The sequence below is a fragment of the Chiloscyllium punctatum genome, chromosome 13 (assembly GCF_047496795.1).
Source record: "Chiloscyllium punctatum isolate Juve2018m chromosome 13, sChiPun1.3, whole genome shotgun sequence".
NCBI classification, from domain to species: Eukaryota; Metazoa; Chordata; class Chondrichthyes; order Orectolobiformes; family Hemiscylliidae; genus Chiloscyllium; species Chiloscyllium punctatum.
In genome coordinates, this window is record NC_092751.1 from 92,766,712 (window position 1) to 92,778,717 (window position 12,006).

The 12,006-nt window shown below is 39.4% G+C and overlaps 1 protein-coding gene across 4 annotated transcripts in view; it reads left to right on the forward strand.

Annotated features, from left to right (window-relative positions):
- The window catches only part of spef1 (sperm flagellar 1), a 32,525-nt gene extending 21,501 nt beyond the window's left edge, over window positions 1-11,024 (forward strand). For 3 of the 4 annotated variants that reach the window (XM_072583248.1, XM_072583250.1, XM_072583251.1), the window contains 2 exons: window positions 354-450; window positions 10,496-11,024. In XM_072583248.1, coding sequence (XP_072439349.1) covers window positions 354-450; window positions 10,496-10,609 — 211 coding nt within the window. In that variant the 3' untranslated portion in view covers window positions 10,610-11,024. Of the gene's footprint in view, window positions 1-353; window positions 451-6,352; window positions 6,477-10,495 lie in introns of all 4 variants that reach the window. The other variant, XR_011962305.1, reaches the window with a different exon arrangement.
- Window positions 11,025-12,006: the final 982 nt, after the last annotated feature.

The window sequence follows — 12,006 nt, forward strand, 5'->3', positions numbered from 1 at the left end:
GTCTGTCCCACAGAAACACAAGAAGATGGTTGTTGTACAAGATTGACCTGCCTAACATCCACATCCAATTTTCCATTAATGTTGGCTGTATTGTATCAAAAAGCTCTTGTTCTGAACAGCAAACACACTAGGGTCTGTGAACAGAATGCAGTGTTTTTATTTCAGTACAAATTCACTGGACTTTCCTTCAATTTGCATTGACTTTCATACTAGCTTCAGGCTGGTGAACATTCTTTATTATGGTTTAGCTTTGTAATGCATGGTGTTTTGTACAGATTCTCCATTAATGGATTATAATCGTGCATACAATGTGCTTCCTTTCGAATGACCCATCATTATTTTATCTATCTTAGGACATTTTATGACCAGTTTTCCCATCTGAATCCTGAAATTCGTCTCTTATTAGAGGAGAAAGATCAAGCTCTGTTAGCTCTTCGTGAAACTGTGGAGGTAGGTAGAGTAATAAAAATAGTTTAATTTTGGCTTAAACTATATAATGTTCAATTGGTATTGTTAGGAACAGTTACAATGGAATCTGCCCTCTAAATTATGGAACTCTGTTGGAATTCTCAAAGGAAATCCTAAGCTGAGAATTGCTGGAGGGACAACGCAACAGTAAGCAAAGCCAAATGTTTTGTAATGCAAAGAAAGAGCTCAGACATATAATTAAGTTAAGATAGCTATGTTAAATAAAGCACAAGGAAAAATGTAGAAAGAATTAGTTGGCTGCCTGTCTCTTATATAAATAGATTTAGAACAAAAGAAAGAATTGTAACACTCAACATTCAAAGCTGCAGCACAGCTTTAAGAAGACAATCTCTGTAAACCAGCCAAACACTTGTAGGCCTGAATATAGGCTTGCTTGCTGAGATAGTTTCAGACGTTTCGACACCATACGAGGTAACATCATCAGTGAGCCTCTGGATGAAGTACTGGTGGTATGACCTGCTTTTTATTTATGTGTTTAGGCTTCCTTGGGTTGGTGGTGCCATTTCCTGTGGTGACATCATTTCCTGTTCTTTTTCTTGGGGGGTGGTAAATGGGATCCAAGTCAATGTGTTTGATGATAGAGTTCCGGTTGAAATGCCATGCTTCTTGGAATTCTCGTGCATGTCTCAATTGGCTTGTCCTAGAATGGATGTGTTATCCCCGTTGAGGTGGTGTCCTTCCTCATCTGTATGTAAAGATACTAGTGAGAGTGGATCATGTCTTTTTGTGGCTAGCCGATGTTCATATATCCTGGTGGCTAGTTTTCTACCTGCTTGTCCAATATAGTTTTTGTTACTGTTCTTGCAAGGTATTTTGTAAATGACATAGTCTCACTACCTGGAACACCAACTTACAGATTGGCCAAGGAGCTACACTAAAGACTAAAACACTTGGTAGAAGACTCACGCCATTCCATTCACTCCACCCAAGAATTCCTGAAGACCATCAAGGATAGAAGAGGATGAAATAATAGTCTCCTTTGACTTAACATCCCTGTTCACATCCATCAACATTAACCTGGCCAAGGAAACACTGTTTACACTATTAGAAGAACCAAAGACACATCCACCAAACCCCACCAACTTCATCAGCAAGGATGATGTCATCAAGCTAGTGGACCTATGCCTTACCACCCACTTCATCTTCAACAACAAAAGCTACAGACAAACCAACTGAACACCCAAGGGTTTACCGATATCAGGGTTCTTAGCAGAGGCAGTAATGCAGAGACTTGAACAAACAGCTCTGCCAAATATCCAACCCAAACTTTGGGTTCACTACGTGGATGACACCTTTGTCATCACTAAACAAAACAAGTTAGAGGAAACCTTCAAGATCATCAATAATCCCCATACTGGCATAAAATTCACTAAAGAGGAGGAAAACAACAACCAACTGCCATTCCCAGATGCCGCAGTAGAAAGAACAGCCAATGGGAACTTCAAACCAGCTTCTACAGGAGAATAACGCATAGAGACCAAATACTGAACTACGGAAGCAATCATCCACAAACGAAGCTGCTTAAGAACATTATTTCAATGAGCCACCACACACTGTAGCACAGAGAAACTACGCAGAGCATAGGAAAATCACCTATACAGTGTATTCAAAAAGAACGGATACCTAATGAACACAGTCTGCCAATTTATCAACAACAAATCCAAACAAGTGACAAAACATGTCCAGAAACCCTAGCCACTCTCCCCTACATCAAAGACATCTTGGAAATGACTGCAAGACTACTCATACCTGTTGGCATTATCGTAGCTAATGAACTTGAAGGACCCTATACAGACAACAAGCAAAACTAGTGTCATTTACAAAATACCTTGCAAGGACTGTAACAAACACTACATTGGACAAACAGGTAGGAAACTAGCCACCAGGATACATGAACATCAGCTAGCCACAAAAAGACATGACCCACTCTCACTAAGATCTTTACATACAGATGAGGAAGGACACCATTTCGACTGGTACAACACATCCATCCTAGAACAAGCCAAACAGAGACATATGCGAAAATTCCTAGAAGCATGGCATTCCAACCAGAACTCTATCAACAAACACATTGATTTGGATTCCATTTACCACCCCCTGAGAAAAAGAACAGGAAATGATATCACCACAGGAAATGGTGTCACCAACCCAAGGTAACCTAAGCACATAAATAGAAAGCAAGCCACCAGTGCTTCATCTGGAGGCTCACTGATGATGTTACCTACTATGGTGTCAAAATGTCTGAAACTGAACCTTTCAGCTCAGCAAGTAAGCCTACATCCAGAACCTCAACCTGAGCTACAAATCTCCTCAAACCTCGCTAACTTGTAGGCCTGTTTTATAAAGGCAAATAGCACTACAAGGGGGCGTCGAACTATACATAAAGTGAAATTCTGCATCAGAATCATTATTGTACAATGCAATGGTCTGTTGAAGCTTAACTGTCCAGTATCATGGCCTAAAAAAAAACCCATTTCTTCACTATAAAATGCAAATTACTCTGTACTGATCATGTGAACATCAAATTCTTGTAAACACTGAAACAGTGGGTGACAGCCAGGAATGGAAAAATCAAGTGCAGGCAGCAATGGACTATATTTATTACTTAATTCTCATGTGGATTATTGCAACTTGTCCAACCAGCTAGAAATGGTCTATCTCATTCAAATATAGAATCAATCTGGTTGAATGAATTTTTTAAAAACAGCATTGCTGCTATCTGACTACTAATGTTACAATGATAATTTTTTGTTGTTGGTTTCCTGTGTTGAGCCCTACAGAGGAAAGGCTGGACTAGAACTACTCACTATGTTGGTCTTTAGGTTTGACAAGGCAGTGATAAGGGAGGCGTGGAGAAGGACAGGCTGCCCTAGTTCACAAAGAGTCATATCCCTTTTACCTAACTTGACTTCTGCATATAAAACATAACATGGTGACAGTGAGTAGGAGGATAAACCATAAGCGTAACGTGCTGAAGAAAGAGGCTGACACTTCCTGTCCGGAAATAAAGCTGTGCTTCATTCAACAGTCATCATCTTGTGGAAAAGATTACTGGCAAATCACTTTTCAGTTATATTGATCTGACTCACTTTAAAAGAGATTGTCAGATCACCTGCACTTTACAAATTAATGCAAGATTCATCAGACTATTTGCTTATCCCACACAAAAAATGCTTTGCCAATTATTTTTTTCATTATTGCACTGCTTCTTCTACCTTTTTTTAGGATGACAAGAGAATTTCTCATGCATGAACAAGATCACATACCCAAAAATTGCATTATTAAATACCACAATATGTTTGCTTAACACTTTTTTCTGAATTCTAAACATTTCACATAATAGAAATAACAGCTGAACCAAGTTGCAAAAGGAAGACTTTCAGGTTAAATATTCAGGGGTCAGTATCTTATAGTACAACTTCTTTCTGGGGGAAAAACTTAGGCATTGACTCTTTTATTATATTGATGTAATCTGTTTATTTCAAATTGTCAAATATTTACACACATCATGTGGATACTTTGAACGGCAGACAGCACTGATCTTCCCTCAGCACTGCCAAGGACTGTGAACCCAGATTATGATCCACAGTTTTTGCCATGTTGAGCCAACTTGGGAAATCTTTGAAAAGGCAGGAAGATTCCCACTCTCATTTTTATTTCCAGAAATTTGTGTAAATAATGGTGCATGTAGCTCAACCCCATCCTTTCCAGATTCAATACAGGAGTAGGCAATTGAAAACTCCCATCCACCTTTGAAATGTTATGGAGTCATGTTACTTCAGATGTCAACATGTTTCATGCCACCCCAGAAGAGTTGTGAATCATGGGACAACCCCATTTACAAGTGGGGAACCAAAAAGGAAGTCGCCTGATTCTAGATTTCTTTGACTGACAGACTACTTGCTTTGAAATAGAGAGTAAAGTCTATTCTTTGTGTTTTAATAGGCTGCACTGAAGCAGTGATGGTTCAGTTTGACAGCTGAGACCATTATGAATACTGTTTGGCTGAGTTTAAAAATCTGAGGGATTTGTCACAGTTTATGTGAACAGTTGACTATTTTATGAGCTTATTAAAGGATTATCTATCTTTAATGTGGTCACTGAATTTTTTTTCAACCAAATAATCACTTAAGGGTATTTACATTTTTTCACTGGGTCTGGACTGTTTCTTAGTGTGAAGTGTATTTAAATGACAGCTCCATTAGATCATTAGAAGTTTGTTTCCCATGTCCATTTTTATGTTCCAAATTCCGCATTCCATTCCACAACTTCTAATTTCCTTGTATTGTACGCAACCATCTACCCCTTCTTTAAAAAAATTAAATGACCACTGCCTTCTGAGGAAGAGAGTTCCAAGATTGCACAGCCATTTCAGAAAAAAAAAAATCATCTGTCCTAAAAGGGTGTCCCATTATTTTAAAACAGTGTCCCACAGTTCACTTGTATCATCACCAAGACCACCTACTTCCACCTCAGTGACATTGCTTCACACTGTCAGCACACCTCCTGTCAAAACATTCATTTAAATCTCTAGATCAAATGATCCTAATGCAGTCCCTGTAGGCCTCCCAAACTCAAACACCCCATAATTCAGATCACCCAACATACTGCTGGCCAAAGTCTGACCCATATCAACTCTTGTTCAGCTGTCACCTCAATGTCGCACCCGGTTCCTAGTCACAGGATCACCAAGAATGTGTTCTGCTGCACCTTGGACCTAGAAAGATAAAGCCATTAATTCTGAAATCCCACTTACTCTCTGTTCTGTCAGCAAGATGCCTATTAACTTGGGCTTCTTCCCTGATAAAGTCTCAGATCTCCAAATACAGGACCCAGAGGGTTTGAATTGGGGCTTGTGGCCTACACAAGGCATGGGAGGGTATAGGGGGCTGATGAGGAGACAGGTTGGCCATGTGGGATAAGGGTTTAAGTACCTGGCATTCATCATTACAACTGGGCCAATGTTTTAGTAAACAGCACAGGCACAGCTGGCCTGGCTATCATCCAACCTCCGTTTTCACCTCTGGCTTGTTACTGGAGGACTTACCCCACTTTCCAGAATGGAAATATGGCTTCTGGGCTTTTTAATAAAGAGACTGATCTGCCGAGTTGGAAAGTTTTTCACCTTCTCCATGACTGTCTGGTGGTCAAATCTTAAAGTAGGACATAAACCCACAGTCTGTATCCAAAGGTGAAACTTTAAACCAAGTTCCTGTCTCCATATTGATTAATTTAGTTGCATGTTTCAAATCCCATTGTAGTCCTTAAAGTCAAATAGTGAACTACTAAATAGTGTGACCACTGTCACTTGCTTATGAGATTGTACTGTGTACAAAATAGTTACATACATCGAGTCATAGAGTCATACCGCACGGAAACAGACCCTTCAGTCCAGGCGGTCCACGCCGACCATGTTCCCAAACTAAACTAGTCCCACCTGCCTACTTTTGGCCTATACCCTTCCAAACCTTTCTTATTCATGAACTTATCCAAATGTATTTTAAGTGTTGTAACTGTACCTGCATCCACCACTTTCTCTGGCAGTTCATTCCACACACAAACCATTCTCTGTGTAAAAATATTGCCTTTTTAAATCTTTTTCCTTTCACCTTACATACAAACACGTCAATTAAGAGCACGGCTGATCTGATTGTAATCTCAAATCTGCATTTCCATCTACCCCAATAATCTTTTGGCTAACAAGATTCTATCCATCTCTGTCTTATGAATATCCACATAGTCTACTGTTGCCACTGTTTCAGGAAGAGAGTTCCAAAGATTCTGAGCCCTCAGAGAGAAAATCTCCCGTCATCTCTGTTTTAAACGGGTAACCACTGATTTTTAAAATGATCCCTCATTCTAGATTCTCCGATAAGAGGAAACATCTTCTCTACATCTTCCCTCTGAAGATTCCTGCTTCCCTACATCACAACTGTCACCACCTCACTTCAAAGAAGCTCACAATGCAGCAACATGACAGCAAGATGGTAGGTCACGGAAAAAATAGGTTAATACTGGACAGTCAGCATGGCTTTGTCAAGGGCAGTTCATGTCTGACAAATTTAATTGAGTTTACTAGGCAATGGATGAAGGTAGTGCTGGAGATGTTGTATATTTGGGCTTTGAAAAAGCAGTTGATAAGGTGCCACATTGGCAAGTTGGTTCACAAATGGAAAATGTTTGGGATTGATGGGTCTTTGACAGCATGGATTAGAAATTTGCTAAAGGTTAGGAAACAGAGGGTAAGTATAGATGGGAACAAGTTGAAATTGGTGTTCCCCAAAGATCGGTGTTGGGACCCTTTTTCCAATTTAGGTACATGATTTGGCGATGAATGTTGAGGGCAAAATCTCAAAATTTGCAGATGATACTAAGCTAGGAAGAATAGTGAATTGAGAGGATGATGCTGAGCAATTCCAAAGAGACTTTGACAAGTTGACTAAATGGCCAGATACCTGGCAGATGAATATCAATGCAGAGAAATGTGAGGTAATGCTTGTCAGACGAAACATGGTGCAACCTTCGGGGTGTACAGGAGCAGAGGGACCTGAGGCTTTACATGCATTATTCTTTGAAGGTGATCAGGTAAGTTGAAACAATAGTTAAGAAGGTTTATAGGATCCTTGAGTTTAGAAAATAGAAGTAAAGAGTATAAAAGCACGAAAATGATGTTCCACCTCTATAAATTATTGGTTAGACAACTTTTGGAGAATTGTGTTCAGTTCTGGGCACCTTATTTAAGGAAGGATGTTGAAGCCCTGGAGAGAGTTCAAAGGAGATTTACTAGAATTGTGTTTGGAACAAAGGATTTTAGGTACAGGGACAGATTAGAGAAATTGGGCTTACTCTCTTTGGAGCAGAGAAAATTAAAAGGTGACTTTATTGAGGTTTTCAAAACGATGAACAATTTTAACAGAGTGGAAAAGGATATTCTGTTTCATTAGTTGGTATTTCAGTAAGTTGGGGAGGCGGGGGGGGGGGGGTGGGGGGGGTCACAATTTCAAGCTTGTCACCAAGAAAGCTCAGAGTGAGATGAGGAGAAACATCTCTACTCAGAGAGTTGTTAGGATTTGGAATGCATGACCTGGGAGAGTGGTGGAGGCGGGTTTCATAGAAGGTTTCAAGAGACAGCTGGGTATATATTTGAAAGTGTTGAATTTGGAAGGCTATAGCTGTAGGACTGGCTAGGTAGTTCTGTGGAGAGCTGGATGGGTCGAATGGACTCTTTCAATACTGTAAAATTTGATGATTTTGTTCTATGAAAAGACCTTATGACCTAACATTAAACACGAAGTAACATTAAGTAGGGACTTTTTATTGTCTCTTTGTAAATTATCCTTTTTGCAAGCAAATATTTCCTAGCATCGTGTTTGTAGTTTAGACAGTAAAGCAAAACCTTAAGTTCTTAGCACTTTATCAGTGAAGACCTCTGGTATTTGTCTACACACAACTTACATTCCTTTTGTTTGACTCTTTCACTGACACATCAGGATATTTGAAGAGTCAGTGTTTCAGGCAGCCTTAACCTATTATCTTATTTATTCTATTTAATGGATGAAATTGGCAAAGTACTTTAAGCAAATCCAACCTGCAGTTAACAGACAAAGGCAATATTCAATGAAAACGTCACAACAAAGTGAATACAGAACCATGCAAAGAGCTGTGCCATCAATCAGAGGTGGTTCAGGGAAGATTAATCTTTCCGCTCACTAGTCTGATGTTACACAGGAACGGCCATTTGTAAGGCAGTTATGTATAGAAGCAAAATGAGAATCTCTGTTTTGTTGTGAGTATCATCATAGCTGAAGTCTTAAGTTAGTAACTGGGATTGCTCAATGACTGCGGTAATGTAATTATTATCACAAAAGGAATTGATTACAAAAATAGGGAGGTTATGTTTCAATTATACAGAGCACTGGAGACCCAAAATTTGGAGCACTGTGCACAATATTGATTCTCTTATTTAAGAAAGCATATCAGAGGCAGTTCAGAGAAGGTTTACTAAACTAATACCTGAAATGGTCAGTTTTATGAAGAAAGGTTGAACAGGCTAAGCTCATATCCACTGGAGGTTTTGAATAATAACAACTTGATTACAGCATATAAAATCCCGAGGGGTCTTGTGGAGAGGATAGTTCCCCTTATGGGAAATCTAGAACTAAAGGTCACTGATTGAATGTCAGGGGTCACCCATTTCAAACAGACAATTACTTTTCTCACAGAGGGTAGTGAGTCTTTGGAACACTCGTCCTGAAAAGGTGACGGAAACAGATTACCTAAATATTTTTAAGGTACAGTTAGATAGATTCTTGTTGTTAAGGATTCAAAAGTCATTGTGCTAGGCAGGAACTGAAATTTGAGATTACAACCAAATCAGCTGTGATCTGATTGAATGGCAGAGCAGGCTTGAGGGGCTGAATGGTCTACGCCTGCTCATGATTTGTATGTTTGTGTATTGCTTGAGAATGAGCTGAAGCTTTCTCTAATATGTCAGTGACATGGGTGGACACTGTTGAACTCTTCAGCTGAGCTGCATAAGCATACTACTCCCTTATCTTATATCTCTATACAGTATAGGTCTTGCACCTCTCACTCTGACCCAAGCCCAACTCTGCATCTTCTGCAAAGTAAGTTGTATCGTTACTTCTGACAGTAAAATATGCCGTAGATTTTGCTTGGTGTTATACTGTATTCGTGCTGCAGACCAGGCACCAATGTACTCATTGCTGACATAATGTTAATGAGATGTAACTTGAACAATACAACAAAACTCTGGTGCTGACTTCATAAATGTGTTTAAACTTCCAGTGTTCAAAAGCTAACCACACAAAGCAGTAAATGGGTTCAAGGTAATCATTTTTATTTGACTGTGGGTGTTGGAGTCTTCCTCCTTAACAATCCTCGATAGGTCTGTGTTCCATAACAAACATTGAAGTGAAAAGCTGAGACAGCTGTAGACCTTATGAACTGGGAGTAGAAGTAGGCCGTTCGGACCTTTGAGCTTGCTATACCATCCAATAAGATCATAGCTAATTTGTTTGTGTTCCGAATTCTACGTTCCCATTTATCCACAACAACCTTTGATTCCACTGCTAAACAAGAAACTATATGCCTCCACTTTAAAAATATTCAATGGCCCCAATTACACTGCCTGCTGAGGCAGAGATTCAAAGCCACGCAATTGTCTAAGAGGTAAAAAATTCCCTTTGTCTCTGTTTTAAAAGAGTGACTCCTTATTTCATAATGATGTGGCCAAGTTTGGAACTAGGAGACCAAAGTAATCATCCTTTCCACATCCACCTTGTCAGCACTATTCTAGATCGTATATACTCCAACCAAATCACCTCTTGTTCTCCTGAGCTCTAGTGAAAACATGCCCAGTCTCTCCTCATAAGCCAATCAACTCTTTTCAGATATTAATCTAGAAGACATTCTCTGAACCACTTCCAAAGCATTTATAACATTTTTTTAAACGAGGCAGCCCAAACTGCATACAGTATTTAGAGATAAGACTTCACCAATGCCTTGTGCAACTGAAGAATAACATCCTTACTTCTGTGTTCAATCCCTCTGATAACGAAGGGCACCTTTCCATTATAAAAACAAAAAGCACTGGACAAACTCAACAGTCTGGCCCCATCTGTGCAAAGATGAATTAAGTTAATGTGTTCAAGTCCACTATGAGTCTGGATTCTGCATTCCATCATCCTTCATAATCACTTGCTGTAACCTGCTGTAACTTTTTGTAACTCGTGCACTGGAACATCTAGGTCTTTTGCACCTCAGAATTCTGCAGTTATTCACCATTTAAATTATGCTTTCTCTTTATTCTTCCTGCCAAAGTGAACCACTTCATATTTTTCCTCATTATGATCCATCTGGCAGGTTTTGCTCCATTCACTTAACAAGTAGGTTATGTTCTCTTCACAACATACTTTCCTGCCTATCTTTGTGTTAACTACAAATGTAGCCAGACATGCTGAAATGCTGTTCTTCATTTTGTCAGATACTGCAGATGAAAGTACAGCGACTTGAACATCTGGTTCAGTTGAAAGATCTCCGAATTGAAGATTTGACAAGACATTTGAATAAGCATAAATCACAGAAGACAATGAAGTGACAGCAAGTAAAGGGAAAAAAAAGGAATAATTAAAATCTCAACAGAAGAATTTGTTTTCAAACACCTGCTGAAATGGGATGAAAGTGATACTTGGTGTTTTCACTCTCTTAAAAACCAATTGGCAACACATGTTTCGCAGGATTAGAACAGTCTTAGGTTACATTGTCTTTTAGAATGATGGCAGAACTGTGCTGTAACACCACTCATCTGATTTACCTTATTGCGATTTTAGGAACTCATACAGAATTAGAATATAGTTTATTTTTAGATCTTAGTATTTAATAGTATTTAAAATGGTTTGTCGTGCAAGGTTATCTTCTCGATAAAGATTCTGCTCCTCATAGTTCTTAGTGCTGCCAGATAGGTAATATGTAAAAGTGTTATTTAACATAACAAAATACATACTGTGAATAAATCATATAGTAACTTTTATTTCAAATTCCATGATTTTAAGACTGACAGTGATGGAACATTACAAACTAATTTTATCATGCATTCAGAATGCGGTCTAGGTGATGTTTCATGTAATTTTCGGAATTCTATCTTTTGCTGGTTGATATAAGCTAAGATAAGGTAGACAAAAGGAAAGCCTACAGATTTGAAATTTATTCCCTGTTATTGAGATGTAACCATGCTGTCTTACAGAAAATGGAGATCTTGTAGGTATTCCTATCTGCCTGAGAAATGTCAAAGTTAATGCTGATGGAATTACGAAGTTAGTGACGATGACATGAGCCACATCTCAAACAGAAGGTGCACAGCACTAGTCATGAAGACCTGTTCACACAAATGGTTGTGATTCTTATAGGGACATTTGCAGTTGCTGCATTATTGAATACGTTTAAGGCAGGAATATTCAGATTTTTGGGAATCAAAGGGGACCAGGCAGGAAAATGAATTTAAAACCCAATGAGGAACAGTGGAGAATAGCAAGCTCAACCACATGGATAAAGCAACACAGCAACAGCACGGAGACATCAGCGGAGAAATGAGAAAGGTTGAGACTAGCAGCAGGGATAAACCAGTGCAGAGGCATCAAGAACACAGTAGGGTAGAATTGGGTAAGAGTGAGAGCAGCCACAGGAATAAAAGCAAAGTAGAGGCAGCAAAAACACAGTGGGGAAGAAACAGTAAAGATTGATATCAGCAGCAGGAATAAAGGCAGTAAAGCAGCAGCATGAAAACAGGAAGGGACAGCAGCAGGAAACAGTGAGAAGAGCAGTGGGGGGGGACACAGAGGGAGTGAGAACATGGTGAGGGAACAATATGAAACAGTGAGACAGCAGGAGATAAAGGCAGAGCTGAAACAGCAAGAACCTTCCAGAAGAAAATGTAGCCACCACCCTCTCCTTCCCACTGTGTCACACCTAGGGCAGTATTGGCAATACCACAGCTTC